A 15383-nucleotide genomic window follows, 5' to 3' on the forward strand; every position below is an offset into this window, starting at 1 on the left:
TTACGCTCTGCAACCGAAAACGCTTAAACTGTCGCTTATGAATTTTTGAAGACACAGCACAGACATAACTGTCACACGAGTTTCGAATATCGATAATATAGCAACAACAAATTCCTAATTACTGCAACCAGTAGGCATATTAATTAACTTAAACATTGAAACCTCAACTAAAGTTGCGTCGAACGCATAGTTCCTTATTTACTCTACATATAACGTACTTCATAGTTTAGTATCTTTGACCAGACAATTTCTGCTAAAACTTTCCTTCCTCTATTGAGTACCCGAATCATCTTGAAGTTCGAAGAGATGTTCATTTTCCTCGAGAAAGTTTTTAAATTAATGAAATAACCCGGCGCACTGTACAAATACCCTGATAATTCCGATGGCAGTAATGAGGGGAACAATTTCATTTAATTAAACAGGTTTATTTTAATAAAATGATCTAAAATGTTTTGGAGAAAATTCTGAGTGAAATAGAACATGAAATTCGTCTGTTTCCTCCCTTTAAAAAGCTAAGCTTTTCTACGACCGAATAGAAACGTATTATATTCGAAGTTATTGGAAAAGATTTAATGTAAATGAAAATATATTGAGTAAGTTTACTCGCATATTAGAATTATGATGTTCAGTCGACTCTACATAAAAATACGTCGACACGACGAGTAAGAAATTATATTGGATTTGGAACTTCATACTTTCAGAGTATCTAAAGGTTCATATCAATTTAATAATGTTGTCATTTTACTGGTGCTAACCAGAATATGTAAACCATGTTAAATCAAAACCACGACCACTGCAACATGATTTATGTCAAACTTCAAATTAGGCTATTTACAGTCAAACGCGAATCGTTCGTTCGTTCGTTTCAGCCAAATGACGTCCACTGCTGGACAAAGGTTTTGCGCAATGCACGGTCCTGCGCTGCCCGCATCCAGGCTCTTCCCGCGAACTTTACCAGATCGTCGGTCCACCTAGTAGGAGGCCTGCCCACGCTACGTCTTCCAGCCCGTGGTCGCCACTCGAGAACTTTTCTGCCCCAACGGCCATCGTCTCTACGAGCTATGTGCCCCGCCCACTGCCACTTGATTTTAGCAATTCTGCGAGATATGTCGGTCGCTTTGGTTCTCGTGCGGATCTCCTCATTTCTGATTCGATTCGATCACGCAGGGAAACTCCAAGCATGGCCCGCTCCATCGCCCTTTGGGTGACCTTGAGCCTTCTTATGAGGCCCATAGTAGGCGACCACGTTTCAGATCCATATATCACTGGCAACACACACTGCTCGAAGACTTTTGTCTTGAGACACTGCGGTATTTGTGACGTGAAACGCGAATATTCAATTAATTTAATAATTCCCGCACCGTGTGCCTACATCACTAGGGCCGGCAAAACCCCGCCGCCAAACTTCACTCTTTGCGGAATTAATGAAATTTCCGATGCGCGGGATCGATTGCGGCACAATTCCGGACTAATGAATAGTTGTCAATCACATCACTATAAGTACCTACCTACTGTTATCAATTTCGCTTAAAATATTCGTGTGGTAGAAAAAACAAAATTCCAGTTCGGCCACGCGTTTTATTATTCATTGGACAAAAGGTTTAATGAAAAATTATTCGCAGCGTAGCGTGGCAAAAAATATTTATCGGAGCCTCCATAATTATTTTTATATTAACAGTAAGTAGAGAATTTATTCTGGTGGAAGTTCAATATTTAATCATAAATATTCAAAAACCTACTCGAACCTGTGTCTGCTTAGATGCCGCTTTACCAATTAATTATGCTGCATTATAATGAACCTGACGAAAATGTATTTTTTACTGTTAGTGATAAATTACAAAGAAATAAAACAACAGTCACATTACTTTTGTGCAAGTCAGTTCTATTGACAGCTTACATTAATATAAACTAGTCCAAATTAGTTCAACAAATCGATTGTAAGATTATTTTATAATGCCTCATAAACCAACTGGAGCAGGCAACCTGTCTAGAGTTACAGTCCAATGGCTTAAACTTAAGTAAATCACGTCTTCGGTTACTGCACTCTACTTACAATCAAACATAGCGGTTACAATTTTATGTGAATGCGATATTTTATGAAATGACATGGTTACAAACTATGTACCTACTGCTCAGTAATGTAACAATGAATTTGATTTTATAAAAATTGTAGATGGAGTATGTCCTGGGACATAATATTACATGCCTACTTATATTTCTGTGGGTAAAGTTATTACTTTGTATTAAACTTTCACTTAAATCTCTGCCTTGTCACGCATCAAAAAAATATTGCATAAAAAAGTTTTACTTACGTCAAAACCGTTAACAGTGTGCCTACCATGAGTTTACGTTAGGTGAGCTCGCTAGCGAATACGTCAAAAAATTCTATGAAGATTTTATTTCTTGAAAGTAGCCGCTAGGGGCGCTGCACAATATGTCATACATTTAAATGTCATTTTTTTACGCAGTCGCTAGCGAGCACACCTAACGTAAACTCATGGTAGGCACACAGAAATCGTATTAAGATGACACTGGGCTCACTAAACATTACTTTTTTTTAGCCAAAGACTGTCTTCTATTGCAAAAAAAATAATTCCGCCATGCATTCCAGACTGCAATGCAATTTGCAATAACTACCTACTCAATTTTCCCGATAATTTTCCCTAACACTGGAAAATTGCGATTGACTAATAATGACCTAAATTTATTTTCTGCCGAATCTAAGTACCGCATCTGTTTCAAATGTCTGTTATTTTCGTCATTGCTTCCAGTGAAAAATGTCTCCATCGTACCAACTTTAATTTACCGCTTAAAGAATTTGAAAGATCCAGCAATTTGTTACACGGTAGAGACTATTTCTTATTGCTGGCTCTAATATTTGCCCGTGCCACTTTTACGATTAATTTACTGGGCGCCTCCGAGGTCTCTACTCGGTTTTCTTTCCAAACATCCTAGAGCTGGATCCCACTTAACACCAGGTGCGATTGTGATCAAATACCTGCCCTATTATGCATTAAAAATGCATGACATGGTATAAGCTGTCTTACTTACTAAGCTGGTGCAGCGACCCAATATGAGTCTTGGTCTTCGACAATAAGGGTCTCTACTTACTCTGCTACTTCGGTCTGTACTGCGTTCTGTTATAAACTGACACAATTCATATTGATTTTATTTACAGTTGACTAGTAACCTTTCTTACCAAGATATGAGTCTAGCTAGACCAATTATGATCACCTTGTAGAATATTCAGATACTTTAAATCGTTTGTTAGTCGTATACCTCGAAATCAAAAAATCCTTGTAGCTTTTCACCTATTCGCATTTCGCCGTGATATCAAAATTTCTGAATAGATTTTTATTCTTGTAATATAATTTTTGATCGCTTATTACAATTGTCTAAAAAAATCATAGTAGATTTACTTTCCTGCCTGTGTCGGCTTAATAAATAGGCTATTGATAATACATGCTACATCAAAATTTGCTACTGTTGTAAAAATCTGTTAAAAATATATGCTAGTAACAAAATATACTACCGATATTACACGCTACAACAAAAAACGCTATCACGGTGAAATGCGAATAGGTGAAAAGCTACAAGGATTTTTTGATTTCGAGGTATACGACTAACAAACGCTTTAAATTGGCAGCGTAGGACGTCCACCCGCAAGGTGGACCATGTTCAACAGTGGATGTCTTTTGTGACTGAAATTATGGTGATACAATTGGCTTTAGATAAGTAAATGAAAATATTCGTCCACTAGTGCTAAAGTTAAAGAATAATTTCGCGTAAAAGTGTAAGCTGTTTTTTGGGTTGTCAAAGTTCTGATCTAGGATAGCAATATGTTTGTGACACTCATGGCTATTTCTCATCGCCACGGTTCTCATCGTCACCTTCGTGGCGAATTTTATTTCTAACTTATTTCAACTTTTTGTAAACAAAAATTGTAGCGCTTGATGTGAAGATTGTATTCTCAGTAAATCAGTCAAATAGTGAGTCTCGTTTGGAAGATTTAACGTTTTGAATTTTTTGATGCCACGAAAGTGATTCTGTACATCACAGCAATAATTTTTTCAAACTTTACTACTGTAAGTGACTCTTAAGTGTTTATAAAACATATATTTTGTCTNGTGACAAACGCAGTTCTTATTTGATCAAATGTTTTCATTATTTTTGTTTATAAATAAAGCTTTTGTTCCGTGGCATGTTAATTATAAAGCATAATTACCATAACATAATCTTGTTACGCTTATAAATTGAATGCAAAACGTAATTATCGTAAATCTCCCAGTCACCGGGATAACATTCGCCTAGCAATATACGGGCACCATCTGCGAGGTGAACTAATAAAGTAAACACCGCGAGGATTTCCTTCGAAAATTAATTAAACAAACACTATAATTTGGACTAGTTTACATTTGGATCGTGTCTAAATTGTCGCCTAATAAAAGCTTGGCACCGAACCAAACTTCTTAGTTTTGTTTCTTACGGCTCTCGTATAGTACGAGTGTTGTTAAACAAGTGGCATCATAAACAATCTCCGTACTGTCATTTAGTGTTCTTCATTGATTTGTAACGTGTAAATCACATATTTAGGGCGTATTTAAACGTTTTGAAGTCTGATTTGAACATGCGCCAACGTGTCGTGAACTTGTTACAAATCATAATGCAGTCTGAGAGTATTGTTCAGAAACACAACCGCATATAAATAAATGTGTAGTTGCAGCAGCTAAAACGGAGCTGAAAGATATCGGTGGGATCAAACACAATGTTAAAGAAAGACCGCTTTACGTTAACGATAAACAAATGGTGAAGAATGTAGTGGGTGAAGGATCGAGTGATAGTGAAGTGAGTCGGAGAGTGAGTGTGAAACAAGTGAAGTCGAGTTTAGCGCAATATAAAAAGAACGGCAAAAGAATTAGGAGCAATGCGAAGAAAAGGGTGACATTTTCGGACGATCAGTCTCCGGAAAGGGTCCCGTTTTGGCAGCGTTTCGTCGGATTCTTCCATTTGCTCTGGAGTTGCACGAGAACTTCTGTACAGACCGCATTGCGTAAGTTTATCTTTTTATAATACCTACACTCCATGTGTTTGCCACCCTTTGACCTTTTTTTTCTCGAGCCGATTTTTTACGCAAGAGTAAACTGCATTATTCACGGCATCTGCCTAAAAGTTGAAAACGTTCGATCTTTTCTAATTTTGCGAGCAACCTTTTCGTTGTTATTTTAGGTAATCCTTGAATATTTTAAACGACAGCACAGAGACACAATATTGTCAAAGGTTTCTAACGTTTTAGTTTTTAAAAAGCGTTGAATTAAGACACTACAGAGTTTTCGCGAAGTAGCTGGTTAATAAAACATAAAAAATAATAATGTTAAGTACCTACCGAAAAAAGTACAATTCATATTATTTTAACGACCTTTAGTATAACAAAACGAAGCTTTAGTAGAACTGAAAGCTGTCTGTCTAGTGAAGGGTAAAGTTAACTAAACTGCGTCAGAGATGACATTCAAGATAATCACAAAATGGGTGTCGTTAATCTAATAATTACTTGTAGCACTAACATTAATTATTCAAAACTTTATGAAGGGCAAACTTGTCACTTAGTTTGTGATTACTGCGAATAATGCGTTTGAAGATTGCGTTAAAACTATGTCACTTGGATAACGTTCAACACAGTGAAAATCATAATAAATTCAAACGTCAGTTCTATAAATAATTTCCACCATTAATTATTAGTCTTACAAAAAAGGATCTATTCACCTACTTAAGTAATAGAAGAAATAAATAAAATCACTAATGCATTTATTCTCGTACAGTGGAGTGGTCATCAAAGTACACATTGCACACACGCAGATATTATGTTGCAATAATACAACTTGTTATCAGAAAGATGAAATCATGAAACTGGTGGTAGGTAAGGGGTTGTATATTTCTCGTAGTCCTCATTATAATGAGATCTTCCAAGAAAATATTCCGGCTGTTATTCTGAACAAAATTCATTGAAGTTTGAACAGTTTACACAATTAATTCCGCTTCAAACAGGATCCAATCAAAAACTGATCATCCTAACCGGCGCGGTAATTTAATCATCATTTTGTCCTTAATCGTTTACGACAAAGTCTAGTTTAGGAAGATGTTGAAGGCTTACGGGAGGATGCGCCATTTTCTTTTCAATTCATTTTCTTTGCACTACATACCAAAGTGCCACCCTTTGTTAGTGAATTTTGAAATTAGGTAGCCTACGCCGCGATCAATATGGGCGACTATTTAATGGCAGTCCCAGGCTAACTTCTTTTGATAATGATTACTCTAGCTAGGTCTTAGACTTCAGACTTTTTGACAAGTAAGATTAGCTAAGACTGTTTTATTTTACGCTCTGCAACTGAAAACTATTAATTTTTGAAGACAAAGCACAGTCATAGAAACTGTCACTCGAGTTTCGATAGAATATCGATAACAGTTTAGCAACAACTAAATCCTAATTTCTGCAACAAGTAGGCATATTAATCAACTTAAACATTGAAACTTCAACTAAAGTTGCATCTAGCGAATAGTTCCTTATTTACTCTACATAGTACGTACTTCATAGTTTAGTATCTTCGCCCAGACAATTCTGCTAAAACTTTCCTTCCTCTATTGAGTACCTACCCGAATCATCTTGAAGTTCGAAGATGTTCATTTTCCTAGAGAAAGTTTTTAAATTAATGAAATAACCCGGCGCACTGTACAAATACCCTGATAATTCCGATGGCAGTAATGAGGGGAACAATTTCATTTAATTAAACAGGTTTATTTTAATAAAATGAACTAAAATGTTTTGGAGAAAATTCTGAGTAAAACAGACCAGGAATTCGTCTGCTTTCTCCCTCTAAAAAGCTAAGGTTCTCTACGACCGAATAGAAACGTATTATATAGAAATTATTTGAAAAGATTTAATGTAAATGAAAATCTATTGAGTAAGTTTACTCGCATATTAGAATTATGATGTTCAGTCGACTCTACATAAAAAAAAATACGTCGACACGATGAGTAAGAAATTATATTAGATTTGGAACTTCATACTTTCAGAGTACCTAAAGGTAATAACATACCTAAAAGTAATATCAATTAAATGATGTTGTCATTTTACTGGTGCTAGCCAGAATATGTAAACCATGTCACGGTAATAATATCATACAGTATTATAACTTCATATAAACCGACGAAACGCGAGCTTTCCTTCGAATTTCAAATCTCGGGACGCGGTCGAAATCCAAAAGTTAGGGTTAGGGGTGTCGCGAATGTGCCGAACGGACGTCGGATGGCCTAGCTAGTGTTGAAAATAACTAAGGTGATTGAATTTGACTACCGTCATTTACGGTCAAATTTGTCAAAAACAAGTTATTAACAGTCAAAAATGGTCATTTTTAGTCAGTTTGATTTGAAATAAAAATTATATTGTATTAAACCAGCTTTTGCCCACGACTTCATCCGCCTGAAATTAAAGTAACAGGTCATTAAGTACTCATTATGATTAGTAGATTCAAAATTATTTTAGTATATTTTTTTAAATTAAATCTACTAACACAAAACAACACGCATTTTTATCCTATTCCATTCACATTTATTTTGTTTGTCTAAATAAAAAAAAATACAATCACAAAACTAGATAGAAATTCTAAGTAGACAGACGTAATTAGAATGGGTACTGTAGGTGGGCAGCCCTATCGCATGTTGTCATACCGTGACGTACCGCGGGGCTATTGACATTTATTTCAAAAATATGGCCGAGTTGGAATACTGTATAGATAGTATTACCGTGACCAAGTAAAATCAAATCCACGACCACTGCAACATGATTTATGTCAAACTTCAAATTAGGCTATTTACAGTCAAACGCGAATATTCAATTAATTTAATAATTCCCGCACCGTGTGCCTACATCACTAGGCCGGCAGAACCCCGCAGCCAAACTTCACTCTTTGCGGAATTAATGAAATTTCCGATGCGCGGAATCGATTGCGGCACAGTTCCGGACTAATGAATAGTTGTCAATCACATCACTATAAGTACCTACCTACTGTTTTCAATTTCGCTCAAAATATACGTGTGGTGGAAAAAACAAAATTCCAGTTCGGCCACGCGTTTTATTATTCATTGGACAAAAGGTTTAATGAAAAATTATTCGCAGCGTAGCGTGGCAAAAAATATTTATCGGAGCTTCCATAATTATTTTTATATTAACAGTAAGTAGAGAATTTATTCTGGTGGAAGTTCAATATTTAATCATAAATATTCAAAAGCCTACTCGGACCTGTGTCTGCTTAGATCATGGGTGCTTTACCAATTGATTATGCTGCATTATAATGAACCTGACAAAAATGTGTTCTTTACTTTTAGTGATAATAAAATAACAGTCACATTACTTTTGTGCAAGTCAATTCCATTGACAGCTGACATTGATATAAACTAGTCCAAATTAGTTCAACAAATCGATTGTAAGATTATTTTATGATGCTTCATAAAACAACTGGAGCAACCTGTCTAGAGTTACAGTCCAATGGCTTAAACTTAAGTAAATCACGTCTTCGGTTACTGCACTGTACTTACAATGTTACATTGCGGTTACAGTTTTATGTGAATGCGATATTTTATGAAATGACATGGTTACAAACTACTGCTCAGTAATGTAGCAATGAATTTGATTTTATTAAAATTGTAGATGGAGTATGTCCTGGGACATAATATTACATGCCTATTTACATTTCTGTGGGTAAAGTTATTACTTTTGTAGTAAACTTTCACTTAAATCTCTGACTTGTTACGCATCAAAAAAATATTGCATAAAAAAGTTTTACTTACGTCAAAACCGTTAACAGAAATCATATTAAGATGACACTGGGCTCACACTAAACATTACTTTTTTTTAGCCAAAGACTGTCTTCAATTGGAAAAAAAACACCCGCCCGCCATGCATTCCAGACTGCAATGCAATTTGCAATAACTACTTACTTAATTTTCCCGATAATTTTCCCTAACACTGAAAATTGCGACTGACTAATAATGACCTAAATTTATTTTCTGCCGAATCTAAGCACCGCATCTGTTTCAAATGTCTGTTATTTTCGTCATTGCTTCCAGTGAAAAATGACTCCATCGTACCAACTTTAATTTACCGCTTAAAGAATTTGAAAGATCCAGCAATTTGTTACACGGTGGAGACTATTTCTTATTGCTGGCTCTAATATCTGCCCGTGCCACTTTTACGATTAATTTACTGGGTGCCTCCGGGGTTTCTTGTTTATTAGTCAGATAAGAACTTTTATCGGTAAGTAAATTAAATATTCGGACACTAGCGCTTATCGGACGGAACGTAAATCACAATATCGTAGTATTTTTCAGTTGCCACAGTTCTGATCTAGGAATGCAATAAGTTCGTATCACCCGTATAGCAGGAGTCATAAATACCTTAGTATTTTTGAGTTGTCACAGTTCTGATCTAGAAATGCAATATGTTCGTGACATGTTCTACACTATTCAGACTTAGTTTCCGCCCTTCTGTGCTGCGACGCGGTGTGGATGCACAATATCCGTTCCTGCACTGTGTAGGTACACATTGCATTTGTGCTAGATTTGTTACTGTCAACGGCATAAAGGTTCGCACGTTAAGGCGTTCCTTTATTGTAAGAACAAAACGTTTTAAACTTATAGGAAAGGTTTTTGAAGAGCTATTTTCCGTAAGTTGGAGGTTAATTCAGTTCAAATGTATAGAAAACAATAGCATTAGATAGTGTGGACTAATCATAGCTAATGGTATCTCTCGTTTCTTCATTTTCTGTATGATAAAAATAAATAACCCAATTAAAGTAAATACTGTACCTTAAGCTCATTTAATCAACCAATCAGATACGGTTAGCCATAGAGTAACTTTGTATAGATGTGATGCTGCTAGCTAGCCAAGATTTATCACATAATCTTTACAATGTTTTGTTTCGTTATGAAACAGGGTGTTAGGTAAATGGGTATATGAGCCGACACTAGCCCATGTTAACATGGGCATATAAATGGTATGGTGAAGTCAGAAATTTGATATCATCATTTTATTTTTTTACATTTTCATACAAAATAAATTTTATAAAATCCGATTTGTATGAAAATTAAAATAATTAAAATGAAGATATCAATTTTCTGACTTCACCATACCATTTATATGCTCATGTTAACATGGGCTAGTGTCGGCTCATATACCCATTTAGCTAACACCCTGTATACATAAAACAGTAGGAAAGGTGTTAATTTATGACACTATACTTTGGAATTAGCCCGGCATAATGTCTGCCATAGATCATTTCCTTCTGTCTTTCTAAATTGCTTCTGTTAATTTATTATTATGGGCATATTTTTAATGGCTATATTTCTTGACACAAATTTCTAAATTAACAACATTTATTTTCATTAACTAGTCATGTTCACACTATTTATTACTGTTAGTTAGTCATTGTATTATAAAATATGTACCTAAGCCCATTAGGTACCGTACTAAACATATTTTTATAAATCAGCAAAGAATACCGATAAATACTTAAAAAAAATTATAAATAAGCTTAAAATATAAATATTAATATAAATATTTATTTCGTCTACAAATAACATGAACGTGTATTGTAAATACTTAAACTATACAAAATAAGCAAATTATTTTATGAATATATTTTTACTGGTTTTACACGTCAACTTGACTTTATTGGACTAAAATTCAACATAATCTATGGTCGATAAAGACCGCGCGCTTTTCCTCGAATTAATTGTGAACAATAATTTAAATTTATNTAATTTATTACTAACGATTACAACTTAAATTACAAATTCCAGCTACAACATAACATTCGCAACAGATTTCTGGAACAATCCAACACAAACAGAAGTTAGCGTCGCATCGGGACAACGGGGGAACTTTTTAATTGTTTCTACACCTGCAATGTTGGGACAACACGTCCCGAGCGTATTGATTTATGGCCAAAGTCCGGGACACTTATTAATGTCACAATTCTGATCCTCGGTTAATACTTCAAGTTTCGTCAATCAACATTGGATAACTTACCGTTTGTTCCCGTTGTGTCACACCATTTTGTGTAACACTGTTACCCATTGGTAAAAAATTACCGATAAGTAACACTGTTACTCAATGCCACATCCCAACTAATATTATAAATGCGAAAGTAACTCTGTCTGTCTGTCTGTCTGTCTGTCTGTCTGTTACGCTTTCCCGCTTAAACCTCCCAACCGATTTTGATGAAATTTGGCATAGAGATAGTTTGAGTCCCGGGAAAGAACATAGGATAGTTTTTATCCCGGTTTTTGAAACAGGGACGCGCGCGATAAAGTTTTTCTGTGACAGACAAAATTCCACGCGGGCGAAGCCGCGGGCGGAAAGCTAGTTTACTATAAAATACAGTGCTTAGCTCGATGCCCCGTTCTCAATACCTACATACCAAGTTTTTCATATTGTTTGTACTTGTGGACAGCTAATGAGCGAAGCTCGAAGGTGTAATCGATTGTTATTCCATTATCTATGGTTTAGTTTGTTGTATGTGATCAATCGTAAGTCATGACTAATGAGTAATGCTTGCCATCGCGAGTCAATTAATCCTGATTAACATTACTTAGAGAAAAGCAGTGTATTCCAATAAAAGCCTCCGTAGTCGATGCTATAAATTCGTACAAAAATTTCACTAAATCAATCAAAGTGATTTTGCACATACATTTAATTACCTACATATGTATACTTACCAATATACATAAGCTTATTATGGCTTATACGTATCCTGAAAAACATGTTAAGTAGATTGCGAAAAGCCTTGTGTTACAATAAGGTATTAGGCAAAGATTAACTCATGTTATGCTAATCAATCATACTATACCGACACCAACATATCGTACTAAAGCTAAAATATCAACTACGGTAACAATAATCTATTTATGACTATAGAAGTTCACTCTCATCCAATTCCGCTAGCCTTAATTAACGCTGCAAACGCATTATTCGAGTGAAACGACGAGATTAGCGTTTCGGAGCGTCGAAACGGTAAGCTTTGACAAACCCGATCACAGTCTGGACAGGCGGACAGGCGTAAGCCGCGCGATCACCGTAGCTGGATTTAATGCGTCGTCAGAAATGGGAGTGATGAAGCGGTCACACGTTGTAGCGCGAGCGAGCATAGCTACGTTGCATCGTAGTACAGTGACATATTGATGAAAGTAGCGCTGAATGTTCGGCTAAATACGCTCTACATTCTTTTGTGTAAGTTTTTGGTGTAATGCTGAATTTTTTAAGTACTGTTTCCACGAGGAGGCATTCAATATGTCTCCTAATATAGTACAAGTGACGCATAATGCGTTATCATGTGGGTTACAGATTATTTTTATTGGAAGCATGTTATACCTAATCATAAAAGACACTCGTATTTCTTACTTATTTGCTGTCATAATTATTATTCAGTCGTTTATTTATTTTTTACTTTAGCACACATCCAGTCTCATAAGAGATTAACTACTTTATCAAACTTCTATGCATAATTAATTTATCCGCAGGCAACGTAACAGGGTGAAACTAATTAGGTAACTTAAGAGGATTTTATGGATTTCAGCGTAACCCTCCTAAATACCTACTAACCTTAATTTCAGCACTAAGCTTTGACAAAATCCGATCACTGGCAATGGACAGCGTAATCCGCGTGATTACCGCGGAATGTGGCAGAATGTGGCAGAATGCGTCGACGCGAGCGCGACGTTGATGAGAATGTGTTACAACGTTCATTTATGTTGCGTTAATGAAGATAAACGCGGTAAAACGCTACCAAAGATTAAACGTTTTACAGCTGGTAAAAATAAGGTTTCGAAATATAAAGAGTTACATGTATTCAAATGTACGAGTTTTTATATTGTAATTAATGCTGTCTTTCTTTATTTTTACCAATGATTAATCAGTTTTGACAGTCCCAAACTAAGCTAAGCCAAGCTGCTGCCGGGATAAAGGAAATAAAAGTACCAAAATGATAATACTAGTTTTACTTATTTAAGTTACTTTTGTACTTACTACAACATTTTCTTTAACTATTACCAGACCAATTAAACCCACGTGATTAAGTAACCACCTGTATTTAAAGTACAAAATGTGTAAACAAGACAGTAATTTACTCTGTTAGCAAGTACGATTGAATGCTCAGTCAGTACCGGGAGTACATCACGACATTGACAAGTGCGTGTTTGGTACATCGCTGATGTATATTGTCGGTAACACCGGACATCAGAACACTGTATCATGTCGGTTACAGATTAGTGTGTTAGTGTGGAGACTGCTAATTAGTAAAGCTTAACTGGACTGGCTAAATGGAATGTATGCTGTTTAGGAATTAACCACGTATGTGATCTTAACATAGAAGTATCTTATAATAAATCTTTTGAGTAGGTAATTTTTATGAAATCAAAGTCAAATAGGGAGTATGAACACAGAATTACCACACATTTAAAACGAAATCCTTTCTTTACTGTCAACATTCATAGTCAAATACTGAATGAATACGCGGGGTGTACCAGTCTTGTTTTACGTAAGAAAGCCATAGAGCTTTTTTTATTGTAAATATTTTTCTGCCAATTAAAATGAGACTGAAAAATAACCTCAGACATTAATACTTACTTGCTTAAAATTATTTATGTTGTTCGTACTCCTTTTAAAAACACTGTTCCTCAAAAGATCAAAATCACGTCGGTCAAATTTTTCCCTTGGAAATTGTTTGAGATTATCAGATCTGAGCTGTGATTGGTCACGTCTGGCCTGGCGGAATGTATTTTCACCTCTAGAGGTGAGTTTCTTAAATTTATATCAAGATCGAGTGTAAAAATTTAAGGGCTAGTTGATTGTGTAATTAAAATAGTAAGATTCTTGTAATGGACCACAAAAATGTTTAGTTATATTATGTTATACATATAAATAATGGTACCTGACCTTATGCATCTTACATCTAGTCTAGCTTTCCATACACTCACACCCGTATTCACTCAGAAACATTGCTATGAGGTCTCACAGTGCGCGTGGACGCACAGGGTGACACATGAACCAATCTGAGAGCTCTATTTAACGCTGTGCGTTCGATTTCATGCTTCACTTAAGCAATTTTAATGTCAAATTCCGTCAACTAAAACTAATAACATTTAAAAATATCTTACCCAAATATATTTACGGCAAATCTATCTCTTTCGAATATAAAGTTTTTGGGGTGACTTACAGGAACCCTCTCGTGCAAATATACGTACGAATATCCGAGATTAAAATATTGTTTGCGTACATTATGTCAGGCAGATTGAGCCTTCAAAGCGGCTCTGTTTGCTTTTTTCGCGGATCTCCTTTTTACGCGAGGATATCCCGAAATATAACGATCCTCAGGCTTTCTGTAAACAAGCGTGAATAATTAACAAATTTAATTACGGCCAGCCGTTTACAAATAAACGGCTGCAAACGTTACGGTCCCTACAAATAGCTTTACAACCCATTAACGTGTGCGATACTTTAATAACATTAGTATCTAAAACGCGATTTCCATTGTTAACACTTCTTGCGTGGCAGTCTAAGCTTTATTGGTTTATAATTAAGTGCCATTTTACAACGTGTGTGTTTTGAGGAACACGTCAAATTAGCTGATTCGGAACGTGAAATTATTTATGCATCGTCTTGCTCAAGGCAGACTCGCTGGCNTTGCTGGCGGTGTTATACATATACCATCAAGCGACAGAAATGTATTCAGTAATCCCATTAAAAACTTTGACTTTGACAAACGTCAAAAATCTGTCGAACTCCATACAAAATACACCGGATTTATTGTTATAGTCAAGGTAAAAGTTAGGTGGTGCAACTCAGCCTAAGTGCAGTAAAAAGTGTACCAATTATGTTAATTACCATCCTTTACGAAGCACCACGAGCCTGAATTTCACTTCAAAATTATTACAGAACATTCAGCCTACATAAATGTCATACAATTTTCATATTTCCTTTCGGGAAAAAGTAATGATGTGATGTTGTAAAATGTATTATAATTTGAATTAACACTTCAAGAGCTTATCAAAACTGTTCACTATCAAACAACGTTGGAATCCTTTTAAAGAAGGTCGAGGGTACCGATTTTATCTAAATAAATACCTACCAAGAGACACAAATCAAACCATAATACATATAAAGCTCTACATACTGTAAAATTAAAGGTAAAAGAGTTTCTAACTGTATCTTTTCCACAAAATCACAAAACGAGCTTTTAACGATTTAAAGTTAATCAAACGACTTCGTAGAAACGAAAATTCACTATGCGTTTGTCGACAACAGAGTGCTAACATTACAGGAATTTAGTGCTTTG

The 15383-nt window shown here is 35.5% G+C and overlaps 1 protein-coding gene across 2 annotated transcripts in view; it reads left to right on the forward strand.

The window, feature by feature from the left end:
* The first annotated feature begins 4502 nt into the window (after positions 1-4502).
* The window catches only part of LOC114360485 (Kv channel-interacting protein 4), a 120870-nt gene continuing 109989 nt past the window's right edge, over positions 4503-15383 (forward strand). For both annotated transcript variants that reach the window (XM_028315207.1, XM_028315208.1), the window contains exon 1: positions 4503-5050. In XM_028315207.1, coding sequence (XP_028171008.1) covers positions 4804-5050 — 247 coding nt within the window. In that variant the 5' untranslated portion in view covers positions 4503-4803. The remainder of the gene's footprint in view (positions 5051-15383) is intronic.

This window comes from Ostrinia furnacalis, unplaced genomic scaffold (assembly GCF_004193835.3).
Source record: "Ostrinia furnacalis isolate ACB-3 unplaced genomic scaffold, ASM419383v2 OfSCF5054, whole genome shotgun sequence".
NCBI lineage: Eukaryota > Metazoa > Arthropoda > Insecta > Lepidoptera > Crambidae > Ostrinia > Ostrinia furnacalis.